General features: G+C 29.8%; 2 protein-coding genes across 3 annotated transcripts in view; both read right to left on the bottom strand.

Annotated features, from left to right (window-relative positions):
* The window catches only part of LOC129960695 (neuropeptide CCHamide-1 receptor-like), a 277,351-nt gene that overhangs the window by 50,544 nt on the left and 204,891 nt on the right, over nt 1–21,916 (bottom strand). The gene's annotated exons all lie outside the window — the stretch shown is intronic.
* The window catches only part of LOC129960392 (uncharacterized), a 165,238-nt gene continuing 159,782 nt past the window's right edge, over nt 16,461–21,916 (bottom strand). The window contains exons 4-5 of the mRNA XM_056073813.1: nt 19,115–20,743; nt 16,461–16,489 (exon numbers count right to left, since the gene is read on the bottom strand). Of these exons, the coding sequence (XP_055929788.1) occupies nt 16,461–16,489; nt 19,115–20,743 (1,658 nt within the window). The remainder of the gene's footprint in view (nt 16,490–19,114; nt 20,744–21,916) is intronic.

Here is a 21,916-nt window from a genome sequence, read left to right as displayed (position 1 = left end):
TAGAAGATTTTTTTTTATTTTTTTTTGGTAAGCTGACAACTAACCTTTTCAGTAAATTAGAAATAAGTTGGCTGTCATTTTTTTTTTTTTTGGAAAATCGATAAATATATCACAATACAGCATTTACTAAAAACTCATTCGATGCCTTGCCGTTGATTTCGATTCGAGATTCATCCTCTCTCCTCAATTTCAAGCGTCTTTTTTTTCCCTCATGAATTCTCTTTCCTTTATTTCATCGAAAATGTTCAACAGCCTTCTTTTGACCCCGCAAACAAGTTTGTTGTTGATTATTTTCAAAATGTGAGCTTCAATTACAAACAATTCGAAGAAAATATCGAATCAGAATGCATCGTGTGAAAGAGTAACGAAAAGAATCAAACTATTCCAGGAATTCCATCGAGGAATAGAACAAAAAAATGAGGCATTTGTAAGCAACTTTAAGCTGTCAACAAAGAAAGTAAACCATAAGTAGATGTAAGCCGAACAATGAACGCTCATTGAAGAAAGAATTTTGAAAAGAGCAAACTAAGAAAGCTCTAATAAAAAAGCTCTCTCCGAGTCGCGCACTGCGACTAATCAAATTGAAGGAATCTCGGATCCATACAGAAGTTTCACGGCCACACTTAAATGAAAAAGAGATGGAGTAGTATCCAAGTATTGAAAAGCAACCCAGGACACCATTTGAAAGTCGGCACAAAAGGAAAATCACAAAGGAGAATCTCCAGTAACAAAAGGTCACAGCTCTTTTGCATCGGGAAAATCTAAAAACCTTGTTTCTGTGCCACGAGAGTTGGAAAGCTTTGTGTGTTCTCGAATTTCCCCCTAAATCATAATGAACGTGGTAAGGATTCGAAAAGGATATTTTGGAGCAGTTTTGTCAGTTGGAATTAAATCTTCTTTTTCTCGAGAAAGAAGCGTCGAAAACACCTTATCCAAGTTGTGATTTATCAGATAAGGTTTCCATATAGAACATTTGAAACTTTCAACCAAAAAATATGTTTATATTTCTTATTCAGTTAAAAGAAATGTAAATCCATAATGAAAGATTTTTTTCATTGACTTTGCTGTATATGGAAGATTTATTAAGTTCGAACCTAAGATTTAAGATAATTATTTTTCAACGATTTCTTATACATATAATAATGTATCTCTCAGTATTATTCAATTTTTAATTTTCATGGATTCACATACTTCATTTTCCTTAGTTTTAATTGAATTACATGTGAGTTATTTTCGCAGTGGCGTTGTGAGGGGAAATGACACTAAGAGTAAACTGTTAGTATTCGTCTATCTACTTTTCATAAATTTTTAAAAGATAGTTTAAAATATTTCTATTTAATTTTCACAGCGGAACCAAGACTGATATCTGATGTATCTCCTCTATCCAACAGTATTCTGTTGCTCAATCGTAAAAATTAAAAATAAAATTTCATCTAAATATTCCTTCCTTAAATAATTTTGGTTTAAGAAGGGAAAAGGATTAATCGAAATATTGCAAGTATTCTATGGAGTAACAAGCATTCATTTTAATGGACTAAAAACATTTTATTCGTCTCATTTGCACAAAAACAGAAGCATAAATTAATTTAAGGAAATAAGAAAAAATTACGGGATTCAAAATTTCTTGAATAAATATTAGCATATAATGCAATATCATAATCAACTTATTATTATGTACTGAAAATATGCACAATTCTTTAATAGTAATACGAGTTACAAATTCAAAATAGATCTCAGAACTCTTCGGGTATTCTGGAAAGTCCTAATTTAAATCTCAGATCATTATTTTTTGAAGACAAATCAGCAAAGATATCACCATTTAATGCTCAATTAGTTGTTTAATGTATCCTAACATCTCCATTTGGTGTTAAATCTCAACAAATATTATTAATAGTAATAATCGTTCCGACCAAAAGCAGTAGTTCGTATCAAACAAAAATAATAAAACGATAAATGAAAAAAAAATAGCAATAATAATACTTAAATAGAGATGTTTAAAGAATTAGGAAAATTCACCTTAAGGAAGGCCATGAAGTATGTTTTTTCAATAATTTTTAACAATAATGAAACGTTTAAAATTTAATTGAAGCTATGTCACAGAAATAGATTTTAAGATTAAATTCGGTTCACTAAAATAGAAAGTTTATTGTTAAATATGAATTTATAACATCACACACATACGAATAACAAGATTATTTAACGTTTACTTTCCCCTATTTAATATTTTCAGTCTTTGTGAAAGATAAGGTTTAATAAAAATTACTTAACGTAAGCATAAACATGGATAAAATGTTCCTAAAATGACATTTACCGTGTATAATGCTTTATTATTATAAAATTCTTTTTACCAAAATAAACTCCCAACAGCACAGTATCAGCAAATAAAACTTAGTGAAACGCTTCGTGAAAACTTAATAAATAAAACAGATGTGCCGATTAAAATATTAAATTCCATTTTAAAAGCGAGTTAATCTCAAGAGAGTGTTTTGAAGGAAATCCTTATTCGATAAAATAAAGTTAGTAGATATTTAGAGTAATTGAGAGAAAAGGATATGTATGCATTAATAAACCGAACGATACGCTTGCAACTAGGCAGAACTCTAGAAAAAGATAAAGCTTCTCATGTTTAGAGTAATTAGAAACTATGAAATAAATAAAGTAACAAAATTTAAAATGAGGATAAGTTTTTAGGATTTCATTCATTTAATGTGAAGAAAATTTGGTAAGATTATGCAGCTAATATTCGATTTAATTTTCCCCATTTAATTTCCCAGAATTAAGCCCTAAGAAAATTTAAAATGTTATAATAATATTTTAGAAGTACATTTATCTTAAGAAATTCTTCGTATTACTTCTGGGAATAGGAAGTGAAAAGGGCACAATGCTACTTTGTAATCTTCAGTGCAAGTAAAAAGTACAATTACTGAAATTCACAGTTTGTGAATATGATAAAATGGAGAAATATTTCTAAGAAAAAATTGTGATTTAAGGGTACGGTGAATTATAATAGGCATTTTTGCCAATTATTTGCTTAGGAATATGACATTTATATATATATATGTATTAAAATATAAATCGTTAAATATATTTAAAAAAGTCTTCAACAAAATATATTATCTTAAAAAATTAAAAATATATATAAAATTAAAAAAATTTTTTAAATATTCCATGCTATTTAATTTTTAATTTTTCTATTATATTTTCCTTATTATTCAATAAAAATTAAGTTGGAACAAAACTTTTGTAATTCCGATTAAATGTTAATTTTTTAGAAATATATTTATACGCACATACTAAATTTTCATAAGAATTTCGTGTTTTTCTGAACTAAAGTTAACTTTTAACTATTTAAAAAAACTCTAAACATAAAATGCATACCCAGTTTTTTAATTATTAACCTAAAATTTCATTATCAATTTCATGTAATTTTTTTCAAAAATTAAAATACTTGGAGCATTTTGAATCTATTTAAACTAATTGGAACATCGATTTGAGAAAACGTCATTAAAAATATTTATTCCACTAAGTCTTTGGAATATTGTCTTTAATTAAAAAAATATTTTTTGCTAATTTTGGTGAATATAAGCATATATTTTGGCTAGGAGATAATAAATTTTATTTTTCCGTCATTTTTTTCTAATTTAGAAGACCACCGTCTCTTTAACTAAAGAAAAAAGTTAAAAGCAGCAAAATGCCATGAGATATATTTGCTTGAAAATAATTATAAGTAGTACTCAATGAAACGGCAATTATTCTAGTTTCGATGTCAGAAAATCATAATGTACTTGAATCAGAAAATTAATTGCGCCAAGTATTTCTTTTTATCTTATTTCATTTTTTTAACTCTCTATCCTTTAATTTAATTTGAATAAAAAATAAAAAAGTTAATCTACTTGATTTGATACAAATTCTTTGTTATAGAAGAAGTTCTTAATTTTTTTTGAAAGTTTAAGAATTATTCGTATTTTTTAAAAAATTCGTTTATCTGCTTGAAAATGTCTAAGCGAAAACTATCTTAATCTAACATTAAGATAAATTTAGTTTTTGAAGATTCACTTTTTTATTATAAAATAAATCACAAAAAGATATTTCGTGAGTTTTGAATTCTTTAGGGATATCTCAAATCATTTTTACTTTCCATTCACGTTACAGTTAAAGGACTTTTTCTTCATAATAAAATAAAAATGTAATTAATTGATCTGATTACTTTCGAAATAAGTCCGTGGACTTGAGCGATTGCTTTGATATATTAATATTTTATTCTCTATAGAATAAACAAGCGCATGCATTTGAAGATTTCAAAAACTTATGATTTATTGAATAGTTTCTTAAAAGGCCGATTAAAATTCACATGACCTTGGGAGAATTTCAAATTTGCATATTCGGCAGTTTTGGGCTTTAGGGACAGTTGACTAGGTCGATGTATGTTTTTGAAGCTTGTAGTTTAAACGAAATCATCGAAAAATAATGCGTCAGTTTATATTTTTAGAAATTGTTTTTATTTATTTAAATCATTATATATACTGAGAAAAGGAAACTAGGAAAAATTTGGAAATAAATTTCATTTGCATATTTTTTAAATGCTATAATATGTTTGTGAATTATTTTGGCATTTTAGATTTATTATTATTATTATTTTGTTAAGATGAAAGTATTGAGTTTACATTCATTCTTTCCTTCAAGTAATGAATATTTTCGATATTGGGATATTCCAATATCATCGTTCTGAATGGAATAATAGCATAAGTTCTCGGTAGATAGCAGTAGTTAAGGGAGTGCTGTAAATGAACACGCCAAACAAAAAAGAATACCAGTGCATTTATTTTTTTAAATATTAATTTGGAATAGAACATTTTTTAAATTTTACCATTCTGAATAATTGATTAGATTATCTAAGAGTAGGCCGTTTTATATGGGGAGTTGCAAATGCATTTGTAGAAAATGAAATTTGTGACGAATTTAACATAAAGATAAGATTACCGTGAGAATGGAAATTGATTTAATATCTCTGTCTTCATTTCTTTGAAGCTTCTATTTTCTCTCAATGAAAATGACAAATTTATAGAAAGTCGGAATGTCCAAAGGAAATATCTATCAGCAATAAACGCCTTAGTTGACAAAAGTTAAAGAGAATTTCGAAATATTTTATAGTGCTTCCATAATTCTAAGCCTCTAATTAATTTTTGGGCACTAAAATCTATATAAAGTTAAAATTTTAGTGTGAGTTGGGGCGTTTTTGATCTAAATACAAAAAAAAAATATTAGGTACAGAAGCGATTTCATAAATATGTTAAAAACGTTAATTTCGCCATCAAGGGTTGCATCCTTTTTGGAATATCTTATTGACTCGATAAACATCTATGCAACATTTTCCTTTATTTGTTTTGAAATTGTAGAAAAACGGAGTGTATACTTTTTTGAGATATTGTCATTTGCTGTGCAGGTTGATTTAGAAAAAGAATCTGAACAATGACACTTTTTAATTAAATACTGAGTGGTCAAATAATTTTTGACTTTTGTTTTTGAAATTACATTTTATTTAATTTATTTTTTACATACTATTTTCATATATTTTAAACAAACATTAGCTTTCCTATTTTCTAAATTAAAACAGAACAGATAAATATTTAATATAAAATTTGCTATTTAGCTACTAGAAAAAATTTCTAGTTAGATGCAAAAGAATTCAAATTTTCTTTTTATCTTTTGGATCTAATCCAAGATAAACTTACTAAAAAGCATTTTATGAATAGATTTAGAAAATTTTAAATTTAGGAAAAGTATTAAACTAGGCTTTTTTTTATATCTCAAGAATCACCTCTTACAGCCGACCCCTAACTTCCGTTACTCACCCTTAATGAGAGTAAGGAATTCTTTTTCTTAATTCTATTGCAATTTTTAATTGACCAGAAATCAGCTTCATAAATCACTTTAATTCTTTCCATTTCTTTTCGTACTCTGTTCTTACCGTAATTTGAAAGGAACTATTTAATTTAATAGAAAAATGATCTGACAATATTCAAAATATGCAAAAATGTATACAAAATATACGATGAATACAAATTCTTTTCAAATAGAAATTTCAAGGATAAATTAAGATTATTATAATGAATATTGTCCAATTTTCATTTTTGAAAAAAAAAAATGGAGCTTATTCCTTGCACTATGATGATGCTTTTTTGTATTTACTTCTGATTTATAGTAAAGCTTACGGGATTAAATTTCGGTCCTCTTTCTTTTTACCTATAGGCTCCAACATTTGATACAAACCTGCAACTTTGATTTCTGGACCATGTACCAATTTTTCCCCCGAAACTTGCGTTTCGTGTTATTTAGTTACCGTTTTCACATACACTTCGACGCACAAATAAACACACGGTGAATTTAATGAAAGGTTTAACGCGAAATTAAGCACAGTTCTACAATTTTGATATAAATATATAGTAAAATTCATTCCATTGGATGATTGACTCAAAATTTGTCGCAGTCACATTCTTGTAATAAAACTCTATTCAAAATTTCCCCAGACTCTTTGTGTTTTTCATTTATCATACTCATATGCAAATGGGCGAATAAACTGACAGATTTTCTTCTGATATTGACAGAAACCCGAAATTTCAGTATAAATACCTTATGTAAAAATATTGTTCTACGAAGATATTCAAGTTCATACTCGTATATCTTGGTTTGCTTTGAATTATCTTGTTCATAGACTGGCAGAAATAATTCTAAAAGCAGGGTTTTCGAATCCAGGAATATCTAAAATGAAATCTTGAGATCGAATTTTATGATGATGGCAACATAGTCTCTTTACAATACGAGAAGATATATAAATGTAATAAAATTTGTTTTATACACACATTTTAATTAGCATAATAAATATTATAATTTTTATTTGGATTCCTTTCTGCTTTTTCATCTTTAATGTATAATTAATTATTATACATATTATAGAATTTTGTTTTCCTTTTTTTTCTTCGAAGGCAAAATATAAAAAGAAAAATAATATTAGCAATGAGAACTCACACGCATACAAAACTCTACCGCCTTAGTGAGTAAGTGAAAAATATATTACAAAATCAATCTTTACAAATGTGAAAGAGTAAAGTTAAGTAGAAGCGTGTAAAAAAATTAAGTCAATCCTCTGCCTGTAAATTTTTCCAACAACCGTTAGGTTGAATTCTGCTTTCATTCCTGAATGAACTCCAGGAAACTTGAATAGCCTCAGTGGGGCGAAAGTTCTTGTTCCTATAAACCATGAACAAACCGAAAGATACTGGTGCTGTCTGATCAAGGAACGGTTCTTGAGACAATAAACCACGTTCAAACCAAAAGATACTGATGCTGTCTGGACCAGGAACGATTTTTGAGTCGATAAATCACAAACAAAACGGAAGATACTGGTGTTGTCTTGTCAAAGAACTATTCTTGAGCCAACAAACCATAAAAAAAAAAAAACCCTGCAGATGTTATTCTAATATGCATATTCTATTTTCTTCCCTATACAACGAAGCGAAATACAAAACGTACCATATTATAGAAGTGGGGAAATCATTCATGCTCTTTATACTAGCTTTGAAGTAAAAAATAAGAATTTGCTAAATTTAAAAAATTATTTTAAAATTCAATATTACTTATTTCGATCAAATTTACGATTAAAATTTAAAAAAAATTATTGCAAGCTTAAACCCTTAGTCATCTTCATGCATTTTCAACGCAATAAGATTTCTGCAGTCTTATATTTATTTATTCTTATGAAACCAGAGCATTAAGTAGGTCAAAAAATAAGAATTTAATCCAGATTGGAAGAAAATGTTATTTTTAAACAGAAAATGAAAATTTTCTGTTTAAAATATACCAGAGGGTTAACCAACATTAGCAAATAATTCATTGCACTCTTTCAGGTTTTTGATTCAAATAAAATAAAATACTTTTTATAAAATATCCTAAAAAGTTTTAGAAACTATCTAAACTTCATATATAATATTCAAGTTGAAAGATATAAAGAATTGATTGATACTTGAAAGAAAATCGAAATCCAAATTAACGAAGAAGGTTCTAAGACAGAATAAAGCTGGTTCGGTTTCATATCGGATGAAACAAAAACACTTGTGATACGCCCAATTATTTATTTTTCTTCAAAAAGTTTTGTGTTCCGTTTGGAATTTTTCATTTTTTTATGATTTTTAAGAAGCCTCTAGGAATATTTTTGAATAAAAATAATGATTAAACTGACAAAGATACTTGACTTTATTTTTTTGATTTAATCAATTTAGAATGAACTTTTGAACTTTTCTGAGGTAGATAACAGATTTTTTTTTATCTCAGTCTCGTAAATTTAATAAATAATAAATTATATAGAGGTCAGAAGAATGGAAATATTTGCTAAATTTAATTAAACTTTACCAGTTTAGGGAAACTTCCAATGGCTAAAATTAAATTAAAACTGTTGGAAAATTCGCACAACAGATTGTTCAAAATAAAGCTAGATTCGACATATGAAAAGAAAATGAAATTATTATTCTTATAAAGAGTTTTTATGTTTAAACGGAAATACACATACATGATCTTGACCCCGTGTAATATAAATTCAAAGATGTTTAGAAAATGGCTAGTAATGCATTTAATTGTGTTGGAAAACTTTCCTGTCTTTCAACACATTTTACCATCCACGCTATCATCATTATTTCTAAGGGTACTTTGTATTTTACTTACTTTACTAAAAGTGTTTCGTATGTTCTATTTTGTATCTGATATTTTTACAACTTATTTTATCCATTTGTTCATAATAAAAATGTATTGACTGACCTGATTGTGTCTTTGGAAAAAACTATTTAAAAATCTGATTTATAAAATGTATTTCAGTTTAAACAAGAAGAATCAGGTTTACAGTAGATCAGAATTCAATCAATTTAGTGTCCAAACCTAACTTTAATAGAAAAAGTGAATAAATATTGCCGCACAAAGAAACCATCCAACAGTCAGCAAGACTGCGGTGATAGGACACTGATTTGCTTGTCTGTTATTCTATTCCCGGTTACAACAGGTTAATCCAAAAACTGGCATTTAATTAAAAACATTAATTATTGTATCTTTAGATTATAGACATATCTAGTTAATTATTCTTGATTTTTCCTTAATTGTATATTAGCTGAGTCACAGGAAATTGAGAACCAATGATGCAAAAAAAAAAAAAAAAAAAGCTTTCAAGTGACCGCATTTAAAGAAACATACTTTGTCTATATACAGTCTAATTTTTTAAATTTTATATATGCTTTGTAATTTTATGAATAGAAGGTGAAGTGATTATTCAACAGATAAGAGTATCTAAGCTTCCTTTCCTACATATATTTACACATATGATATCTTCATCCATTCAGCTCAATAATGCTCGTTCAAAAATGAATATCAGGTAAGATGTGGAATAAAGGATCTTCATATCTTCTTCGTTTCTTACATGTATTCTATTATTAATAATAAATTAATAATAGAAATTTTTTCATCTGAATAACATTTTAGAAAACTACCCAAGTACCTAATTTTTTGAAATGCAACCAATAACAAAAGTAAAGGAATATTGATTGAAGGAATGTGTTTCTGTCAAGACAACAAGAATCGAAACTAAAACTCATAAACATCCAATAAGAGACAGGAAAAAAAAGTATGAATGCAGACTTTAGATAGGTGTGTGGAGAAAAAAAGAAAAGAAAAAGAAGAGAACAGAAAATTATAGGCACTCCGGGTCTAGTCTGATTGCAGCTTCAGCACTTCCAAATTTAAAGGTTGAAGAGAGTTGCCTTTTACCCCTTCCCTTTTTTCTAAACCACCAATCAATTGTGCGCACAGTAGGTTTTTAATGGTAGCACGACAAATCCGATCTGCAATTTTCTTGCTTGTTGGATTATGTCTTGTCTTATTTGTTCGTTTCTATAGCCTTTCTCCATTTTCTTTGATCATTGACTCTTAGCTGACAATGCAGGCAAAGAATACCAAGTCTTAAAGTTAAAAAGTGAAAAAATTCGATAAAGAAGAAAATTTACCTTTTAATGATAAATTCAATAGTGCTGCAACTTTTCAGCCCTAATGAACGAACCGCCAATGTAATGAACTCTTTCATCATTATCAAATATTTTGTATTTAAATTGCGTACATATTCAAATCAACCAATTTCATTTGTCTTGTTCTTTCTTCACAAAATTATATTCAGAAATTACTTTGTGATTTATGAATATTTAAAATCCTTTAATATTTCCACAACATATAATCCTGTTTATATGTATATTTTCTTAACATTCCAGGGATAAATAATTTTTAAGATTTTTGAAACTCTGTAAATACAAAAAAAAATTGGTTGTTATTCACTTTAAAAGCTAATTTTTATTATTTTAAAGCTATTGCGTCCCAATAACTGAGCACTTAAAGAGTCTATAGAAAAAGACAATTATATCTTTTCAAAATGTTTCAGTAATTGCTAGGGAATGTCGTTAAAGCTCGGGAAATTTAAAAGCATAGAAAAAGTTTCAAATTTATAGAAAAGTTTGTTATTTTCTTTTCATATAATGTCTATAGTGTAAAGAACTTCTTTGATTTAATTCAATGCATGATAAAAAAAATTTAAAGATCTGACATAAGAATAGAAAGCAAGAAAGACAATTATTTTTGAATTATTGTAATAGATATAATGTTTAGGAAATTATGCGTATGCTTACACGTCTATAACAATTTAAAACCTTCGAATTTTATTGAGTCCGAATTAATTCAGAATTGAAATAAAATTGTTCCGTTTTGCCATAAAATTTAGGAAGAAAATGAACCTCAATTAGAAAATTTTATTCGTTCAGAATTGCAAAATAATAATTAAAAAATGCCGGATTGGTTGGTGTAGTATTTCAACTTTCCGGTTGAAATATTACTTATACTAGGAATTATAAATTCTACGAATTTATTAATTAAGTCAATAAAAAAAATTTAGTGAAATAAGAGTATCGAATCAATCTCGAATTTCTATAAAAAATTTGAGTAATTGTCGAATATATTTTTTTTTCGTTTCTTCATTTTATCACATATCCATTAATTATTATTCTCAAAGATTTTCATTCATTTACTTATTTAAAAGATAAGCTCTAGTAACTTTTTAGCGAATAAAGTAAAATCTTTCAATTTTACCACTAATTAGTTTCTCAGTTAATCTTTTAATTCTAAATTTTTACTCGGAAGACATCATTATCTACGAAGCTTTCGATTAAAGATTAGAAAGAAATGCATGGGAAACTCATTTACGCTACTTAAGCTAATAAGAATACTTTTGAAGTTAGGTTAAAAAAGGCAATAAGATCACTTCTTTAAAAATGTGTCATTGAATTGGATTGCATATATTGTTTCAGATAATATAAATATGTATCCAAACAAAAAAAATTGAAAAGGGATTGGAAAAGGGATTTGTAAATGTTAGATTGCTTTTCATCGGATGATGAACATTAACATTGACTTTAGTAAAATCAACTAATCATTAATGCATTTTAATAAATAATTAGCTCATCAAGGTTAAATTATGGCATGTCTGAAAAATCGGAGGAAAAAGATTATGAGTTCTGTCTTCTGGTTCTTTTTTTAACTAGCAGTATTAAAACACTGGTACATGCGGTTTAGATAAGAATTGCTTTTTGCAGACGGAGCGGTTTGTTGCTGTAGATTTACCTAATTACCTAATGTTATTAAATAAAGTCTGAGAGTTTTAAAATTCAAACTGATTATTATAAATGAAAGTAGAATCTGATAAATTATCGGGAATTTTATAATTGAAATTGACTTTAATAATACCAAATATTTTTCAGATGTGATTTTGACTCATTTAGATGAGATAAGACAAAATTTAGAAGAAATTAAATCTATCTTTAAGTCTTAATGAAGAACAGTACAATTTTCGGTAACGGACACGAATTTACATTAATATTAAATATTTTTTATTATAAAAATTTAATGTTTGTTTGATATAATTTTTGTTTGAAAGGTAAGTACATTTTAGAAACGGCGTGTTTAGGACGAACACGAGAGTTTTTTATAATTACATTATTGAAATAATATATCAAAATTATGTTTAACAAAAATCTAACTTCTTTACTAGCTGCTAAATTAACTGAATAAATTTAGGAAACAATTCGATCGTGCTTTTTCTTGTGCAGCGTATTTAAGATATCTTTTGATAAAGTTATGCAATATTTTAATTTCACGCATACATTTTGAATACTTAATTTCTGTTTACTTTTCTTTCAGAAATTGTGTGACAGAATTTTTAAAACAAGTTTTAAAGGGGAAAAAAAATGCGAATGAAAGACAAAAAAATGTTTTCTTTTAGAAGCACTGAAAGAGTAAGAATATTGCTCACTTCTTTAATTCAGATCTATAAGACAGGTAACATTGAATTAATGTTTAGTTTGCGTCATCCAAATTATAAGTTGCTTCATGTAATTTCAAATGAATGGGAATATTTTCTGAAGAATTTATTTACATTCACGATATATAATAAAGCTGAAATAGAAAAGAAATTATGAAAAGCTCCATGCAACGAGGCGGGTTCAACATGGTCATTCGGCAAGCATTGATTTAAAATAAAATGCGGAACTCAAATACATTTAATTTTAAATTAATTTTTATTTCCTTAAATACCTGATCTTTTCATTTACAAGGTCTCGTCCTTTGTCAATATTCTTTTAATTTAATTTTTAAACAATTGTTCCAGTGTGACAGAATACGTTATATATTAGAACATAATGGTAGATAGATTTGAAAATGCGATATGAATATTCATAATTTGACTTCTATTCAGTGGATAATGTGGATATATTCAATGCAAATAATTATGAAATTATCCGTGAATATATACACTAATGGAATGATATGCTGTAAAGTTACATAAATGTTCTTACGATAATTTTGAAAAAATGCATAAATCATTTTCCAGTTGTTCAAGAATAATTGAACTGCAGTTAATTATTTTGTAGGCGTTTGTTAGAGATTTAACATTCGAGATCTTTTGTAATTGCCGGGAATTCATATTTTTCAAACCATGTAAAACTTTAATTAAAAATTTCGTATTCACTTTTCCGTATTTGAGAAGACCGTCCATATATATTTGAAACAATGATTTAAAACTATCGGAATGTTATTGGAGCATATAAGTATTTTTCTCTTTCTTACTTAAGTTTAACGATTCTCACTACTGAGTATCAGACAATAAAGAAAGTTTATTGATAAAAATTAGTTAATAGTGAATTAATCTGCATTCATCTATTTAAAAATTTCATTTTTGACACTGTCCATTCATATCTTGATAAAAATGTAATGCAGACATTTTTCATTTTCCTTTTCTCAAAGAAGGTTTATTTCAAATTGAATCCAAATGATTTCTGCAGGATACTTCTGTAGATATTAATATGGGAATTAAAAATATTTACTGCACAAATATTAATATAATACACTTTGCAATTTTCGAATGAAAGGTGTAATGCAAATATTTGTTTGATTAGAAATGAATGGATGTCCTTAAATTCTTTCGAACATCCCATAATTTGCAATACAAATTACTTAACAAATATGTGCCCGGTTAAAAATGAAAGAAACGAATTGATTTATAAGATGGGGATAATAGATATAGTAAAAAGGCTCAAATCATTTGCAAATGACATTCAATGAGTAAATAATTTACTCGTGAACATTCACAATGATTCTTCGACAGCAGAGTTATAACCTTTACTACAATGAATCAGCAAGATTGTCCTCTAAGGTAAACGAGAAAGAAGTAAAAATAATTTGTAATTGATGTCATTTAAAAGGAGACGAATGTTATTTAAAATGTTAGGAAAACAATATTTATAGGATGAATAACTGTTATTATTGGTCTTACAAGAACGTTTATCAGAACTTCTCAACATTTATATTAGGTGCTTGCATGTGTTTTAATAATTTTTTTTTCATTTTAAAAAGGCATTTATTGGAAAAAATTGGTACAATATAGACCAATTAAAATGCTTTCCATCGTTTTCTACCATTTTTCCCATTTTCGTCCAATAAATCTAGCAATTGATTGTCTTCGAAATTTTTTTAGTCCTCCAGGTGGTTCTTTGTCATTGACATCGAAATTACCACTTTTAAATCGTTGAAACCAAAACCGACAATTGGGGTATGACGGAGCAGCATCACCATAAGTTTCTAAAAGTGTCTGATGGGTTCCGGCAGCATATTTCTTCAAATAAAAAAAATGAATGCGGAAAATACAGTTTGGAGCTTTCCTTGATTGGGGTCTTTGAAAATAATAACATTAAAGTAATAATAAATTGGTAAAACCCAAAACCATTGACGTTTATTTAGATACTTCACATGCTTACCAATAGATGCTGATTAAAATACATGCAAGCACCTAATAACTGCAGAATTAATTGGTGAGATGTCCTAGAAACTTATTACCAAAGTAATAAATTAATTAAATATTTTGAGTTAATTCACTTCAGTATGAAAGGGAGATTCGACAATCTGAATAAAGAAGTTTTAAATCCAACCGAATGGTACGGAATAAACACTTGCTTGGAGTATAAAGATCAGCATAACATAATTTAAGACAGTAGACATGAACCGAAAGTGTGCTGATAATAATTTTCGCTTCGCTGGATTCATTTATGGCTTGAAACTTTTAATCAAAGAGGCAGAAATAAGGGGCAAAGAAGAAACCATCGGAGACTTTTGGAGAAAGTGCAGCGAATCGTGGAGTGGAAATCAACCTCGATTCCGGCAATCACGGTTTTACGAGTTCCAAAAGCGGGACATTATCGATTCGACTCTGAAGCGAAACTGTAAATTCCAAATGAAATTTGCCTCATGTAGTGCAGCTTTTTATTTCTCCCTGGAAGAAAGAGGACATTATACGAGTCAGATAACCGATGAATATTTCAGAATATGCCTTTTTATGTTCTGATGTAAAAATACTTTTTCTCCCTGAAAAATGCATTGACTTAACATGTAACAAAGTCATAAACATATTAGTTCCGTGGTCTATTAATAAAAAGTGCCAATTCAGTTGCAATGCATCGAGAAATAATATTAATATAAGTAATAGGAAAGTGAAAGATTTGCAATACAGGAATAAATCAAAAGTATAACGCTGGATTTATAATCTGTAACAAAAGAATAATTTTATTTTGATTTAAATAACTTAATACTGCAAGTTATTGAACAAAAGGGAGTTATTGATGAACTCATGATGTCATTTATGGGCTCAATAAGTTATTTCAAAAGACGTTACAGCGATGAAACAATGTTGTTTCTAAAATAAATTATTTAAAAAATAATCGGTTATAAAGACGATTTAAGAAACAAATATTAGCAAAGAGAAATTTTTAAATCATATATATATATCAAATTCATATTGTCATTTAAGACGTTATGACATTTAAAAGTGTTAAAATATATACTTTTTTAGTATAAGTATTAAATGTATGTTTTTTAGTTATTAGATGTTTGGGAATCCTAGAAATAAAGAAAGAAACACATCATTTTTTGGGGGGGGCAACAAGAGAGAGAGAGGGGTTTGTATAACCACACAGCTAAGCATTACAATATTCTTTTTTTTATGAATATAAAAAATGTTAACCGCATGCTGATAAATAATGGTAATAAGCAGAATTCAGAAAGCATTTTATATACACAATAAAAAAAAACTTAATGGAAATGCTTTATTGAAAATTAGAGCATGTTTCAACAGAAAAATTATAGGAGAGAGTGCTGCATTTCTTATCTGTAATACCATTGACTTCTCCTGTCTGTGTTGGCAATGAGCAACAAGTTTTTGTGTTTAAAACAAAGATTAACCCTTAATGACCGCATTTAAGTTGTTGCTATTTTCAAGAAATGGGTATTTAGATGAATGAAAATATTTTTCTAGTTTCACTGTTAGTGAATAAGTATTAGAAGCAGACAGTTTGCTTCATAATCATTTTTAATGCTACTAAGAAATGTTATTAGTGAATGCATACTGCAGACTGATTAATAATCTTATATTGTGCAAACTTTTATTTTTCTATTCAAAACTAAAAATGAGTTATAGAGATTTGAATGTGAAACTTTTTCGTGCTCTACATTTGACCACCATGATGTGTTATTCCTTTGAGCAGGTTAGAGGTACAATATTTCTCATTTAGAGGAAATTAGATAATACCTCCAAGATCATTTTCTTAGATTGTGAAGCAAAAGGTAATTTATGTGTGCCATCTCTATTTGACCTTGGTCTCATGGTCTATCACAAGATATTTTAATTCAAATCTTAAATTAAAATTGAAATGGCGGAAAGTAAATATGCTTTGGAAACAGTAAGTAAATTTTCTCTTTTCATTTCTTGGAGTTTTTTTTTTATTTGCAATTTACTCTTGAAAGAAAGATTAATGAAAATATGAAATATAAGTACAGGGCTATCAAGAAATGTTACCCACTTCAGAGGGCCCTAAAATGAGATAAAACTTGAACTACAGATTATTGAGATGATGCGCTTTACATTTATTAAATAAAAAAAAAAAATTAATACAAAAATTCACCGTTAGGTGGCGTTGTAATGCACATAAAACCATTTAATATGGTTTATAATTGTTAAATAAAATAAAATTAAAATTGCTCAATATGTCCTCCTTCATTTTCAACAATATGTTCCAATCGGAGAACCATATTTTCTATAGATGACCGGAGTGAGTCTGCCGGAATATTAAGAATATGGCTCAGAATGTTGTTCTTTAAATCTGTTAGAGATGAGGGCCTTTGACGGTAGATATTGTCCTTCAAATAACCCCACAACCAAAAGTCGCAAGGGGTAATGTCCGGCGAGCGAGGAGGTCATGCTATTGGGAAATGACGGTTGATAACTCGTGTTTCTGTGAAATTCTATATTAACAATCGCTTTACATGGCGATTAATATGAAGTGGTGAACCATCCTGCATCAACATGATGTCTTGAAGACATCCACGCTGTAGAAGAGTTGGGATTACAAAATCCTTCAGTATATCGTGGTACCGTTTTCCTGTGACAATGGAACATGTTTGGACTCCGTTTAAAGTTATCTCTTCAAAGAAATACGGTCCAATGATAAAGGTACCTTAAAACCACATCATACTGTCACTTTTTCAGGATGCAAGGGTTATTCCTGGATAACGTGAGGGTTTTCCTCTGCCCAAATTCGACAGTTGTGGGTGTTTACTTACCCACTGAGGCAAAAGTGGGCATCATCACTCTAAAGAATGTTCCATGGTCAGGTTGTTAAAGCTGCCTAAGAAAAAACACCGTTTTCTTTCGCTTTTTATATTAAAATAGAAAAACGATATCCCACCGGTAAAAAATTCAAACTTTGTTTATTCCATCTTGGGATTGATCTACAAGTTGCCATCTACAAAATGAGACAGCAAAAAATATTTCTTAAATAACGTTGCCATTCTAAAATAAACAAATAAATAAAATAAAATATTAATACATTTTCAACATCCTCCCACCTTTTGATTATAAATAATAATCAAAATATAATACTATTAGTTAAACACAGTTAAGAGATTCAATAAATGGCAACGTTTTACAAATTTTCAATTAATATTTAAATATAAAAATGAAAATTAATGTGAAAATGTCCAATCAAAAACAAAATAAATCACAAGTTCAGTCTCTCTGGCAATTTAATTCTTCTTCCGGCTCTACTAAATTTCATCTCGTTGCCAGAAGTACTGTCAGAAGTTTTGGTGATGTCATTTGACTTATTCAAATCATCTGGTGTCATCGAAGTGGAGAAGTCATCAGAGGATGTTAACTCTAATGGATATATTCTTTGAATTGGTCGCAGGAAATTCTGCTGTGAAGTTTGCACTCGAACAAGTCGTACATGTCCATCTTTACCTGGTATGATTTCTGTGATACGACCTAAAGGCCAGACAAGTCTCTTTTTATTATCTGCTCCCACCATAACAATGTCACCAACAGTAACTGTACATTTTCTTGATTTTTTATTTCTCCGCTGTATGAGAGCACCCAAATACTCAGATCTGAAGCGATTTCTTAAGTCTTTAAGCACTGCTTGTCTGTATTTGAATCTATTGCTCACAGAATTTTGCTCTACAGCATCTATATCAGGAAGATTGCATTCATGCACATCTTGTATGAACATCGATGGAGAAATTGGTTTTATAGCTTCCTCTTCGCAAATGTAAGTTAGAGGTCTTGAGTTGATTACACGCTCGCAGTCTGCCAAAACCGTTATCATCTCCTCATAATTGAGACGTGCCTGTCCTAACACTTTCTTCAAAAGATCTTTTAAAATTCTAATTAATCTCTCCCACCATCCGCCCCACCAGGCAGCAGTTGGAGGATTAAACTTCCAGTCAATAGAGTTTATTGCTCCATATTTTTGGATGCGGTTCCAATCCAGTTGTTTTAAATAGTTGGCTGCTCCAACAAAATTGGAGCCATTATCGCAGTATATTGTTGTGCATCTTCCTCTGCGAGAAACAAATCTCCTAAAGGCCATTAAAAAAACATCAGTCGATGCAGCAGTAACAAGCTCGAAATGAACTGCTCTGTACACTGCACAAGTAAAAATCAGAACCCAGCTCTTCTTGTCTTTAAGGAATAAAGGTCCAGCCATATCAACGCCAGTTATCTGAAACACCGCAGCATCCTTTACTCTATTTTCTGGAAGGGGGGGACTTATAACTTCTATGTTCTTTGAGCTATATCTTTTACACGTAATGCAATTGGCCACCACATGTTTCACCGCTTTTCTTCCATTTAGGATCCAGTACTTTTCTCTAAGTGCATTCAATAGTATCTGGACTCCAGCATGACAGTTCTTAACGTGAGCATTATAGATTAACCGCTTTACCACTTCATGATTCGGAGGAAGAACAATAGGTTTAAGAAAATCTTCACTGTCCTTGCGATAAATAATTTTAGTTTTCAAACGGATGATGCCAAGATCGTCTTTAAATACTTGTAGGGTTTTTAATCTCTTTTCTTCTTCTGGGAGAAAAGACTCATTCTGTATCATAAATAAAACCTTCATTTCTGCTTCCTGAAATTCTGTAGCGGTTAATTCACCATGCTTCTTCTCAGTTATATTTTTGCAGTTGTTCATGAAGCGGAGGATCCATGCAACAAGACGAACTATTCTATCATAGTTCGAAAAATATCTGTAGTACCAGTTTGCAACACCACAGGCTTCATTATTTGATAATATAAAAGTCGTCTTAGACTTTTCCTTTCTAATCTCTTCTTCATTCCAATCATGGTTGGTGGAACCCATAATGTTTTGAAATTCAAAAGCATTTTTCATCCATTGTGGACCCTCCCACCATCTTAGGGAGACTAGATGTTTTGCCTTGCAGCCCCTGGAAGGTAAATCTGCCGGATTCTTATCACCAGGTATGTGTCTCCATGATGTAGGATTACTCAACTTCCTTATCTCTTGGACTCTGTTCCTAACGAAGACAGACCAATTTTCTTCTCGTAATATCCATGCAAGCACTGTTGTAGAATCACTCCAGTAATATATCGTAACATTTTTCCAACCAAGAGCTTCAACAACTGAATTCGCTAGCCTCGCTCCAATCACCGTCGCAAGAAGTTCCATTCTTGGGATAGTTGTGCCTCTTAAAGGAGCCACTCGAGATTTCGCTGCAAGTAGAAATAGCTCGATTCGACCATTATTTTCTATTCTAAGGAATGTAACAGCAGCATATGCATCTTTGCTTCCATCAACAAACGTATGAATAGTGCAGTTGCTTATATCTTTTGAAGATGCTTGAACACACCTAGGAATCTGTATGTCAGACAAATGCTTAAGTTCTTGAAACCACTGTAGAAATTCTTTACGAAGCTCACCAGTTACTTCTTCATCCCAACTTGTACCTAATGCCCATGCCTTTTGTAGCATTATTTTCGGACAGAGCATCACTGATGCAGTGAATCCAAAAGGATCAAATACTTTATGTACTGTAGATAACATACTCCTTTTAGTTACTTTTTCCACATTAATGCCATCCAGCCATTTCATGTTAATTTTCAAAGTGTCTAATTTCTTATTCCAAATAAGACCTAATACCTGAGTTTCTTCCTTTGAATTAGTTTCACAGTCGCCAGACCATTCCCATTCTCTAAGATCAAAACCACCTTTTGCCATCAAGGTTTTAGAATTGTCAATGAATCGATCTAATTGGTCTTTACTGTCGACACTAGTAACGACATTATCAATGTAGAAACTCTCCAAAAGTCTTTTCTTCAAAGATTTTTCAAATCCTTCACATTTTTGAATATGGTACTCAATTACTGAAGCTAAAAGAAAAGGGCTACATTTTACCCCAAAAACAACTCTTGTGTGACGAAAAACTCTCAATTTCTTTTCTTCTCTATTTTCCCACCACAAAAACCGAAGGAAGTCTCTATCCTCTTTACGAATACTAATTTGCAGAAAAGCTTTCCTGATGTCAGCTATAACGCCAAGCTGTCCCTCTCTGAATCGAAGAAGAATATTTGGAATAAGCTCAATGAGATTAGGACCACATTCCAAGCACTGATTCAAAGATGGATAATTTGCTAATCTCGCTGAAGCGTCAAACACCGGACGAATTGGAGTAGTGCTGCTGCTTAGTTTTATCACTGCACGGTGAGGTAAATAATTACCATAAGAGTTCATTTCGTTGGTAGGAACTTCCTCGATTATGTCTTCATCTAACCAATTTAGAAGAATATTTTCATATTTCTCATACATATTCATAGCTATAAGTTTTGAGGTAGTGTAGTCGAGCCTTTTCCTCGCCAAATCCAAGTTGTCGGGCAAAGGTGACTTATCATCAGACCATGGTAAACAAACCTCATATCGACCATCTTTATTAATTGTTACCGTTTCTAGAAAATGCTCCTTGGTCCGAAGATCAATCTCGTTCTTAGATTTTTTCTCAACAGGATCATTGATTCCGATTGAATCTAATTTCCATAAATTTGTGATTTCAGCTTCATTTACAAATAAGGACAGCACTGTTAAAGCCAGGTTTTCTTCCGAAGATTCTTCCTGTGGTACCTTACCCATTAAGGTCCATCCTAAGAAAGTTTCTACAGCGACAAGACCTGAAGATAAGACTTTTCTTTTGCCAGTTAACATTTTCCCCATAACGTCAGCTCCAATTAGAATATCAATGCCTTCACAAGTATCGCTAATATCAGTTAGATTAATCTGATTTTCCTCTAATTCTTTTATCCAGGGACCTTTAAAAACCGGTCTAATATTGTCACAAATGATAGATTGATCCAGAACTTCAAAATTACAGCCGAAATCTCCAATCAAATTTCTCAATTTTACTTTATAACAATTATGTTTAAATTCATTAGTGATAACGCCACCAAAAAGAGAATGTACCAATTTTTCACATCGAACGGGTGTATAATTCATTTCTTCAGCTACACTTTTCAAAATGTAAGATTTGTGTGATGCAGAATCAAAAAGTAACCTCACAATTTTCTGTTTATTATCCGATACCACTTTAGCTTTGAGAGTTTGAAGAAATATCTTAGGGCTGTGTTTATTAAAATTAGCCATATTAACATCTAGTGCGGGTTTATCTTCTTTTCCCTCTACAGACATCTTTTGCGAATCAAGCACATCACACATTATAGGAAAATGTTTTTTAGAACATATCAGGCATTTTAAAACTGCTCGGCATCTTTTAACTGCGTGAAATGGCGATAAACATGCAAAGCAGCATCGTTTTTCCTTGACTATTTTTTGTCTTTCCGATAGAGTCATTTTTTGAGCCGTAAAGCAATCTGAACTTGAATGTTTACCACCGCAAAAAACGCAAGATTTCGTTACATATTTATCTGCAGCAGTCGTTAACAAACCTATAG

This window comes from Argiope bruennichi, chromosome X2 (assembly GCF_947563725.1).
Source record: "Argiope bruennichi chromosome X2, qqArgBrue1.1, whole genome shotgun sequence".
Taxonomy (NCBI): domain Eukaryota; kingdom Metazoa; phylum Arthropoda; class Arachnida; order Araneae; family Araneidae; genus Argiope; species Argiope bruennichi.
The sequence above is the reverse complement of the archived record's forward strand: the minus strand, read 5'-3'. Positions and strand labels throughout refer to the sequence as shown.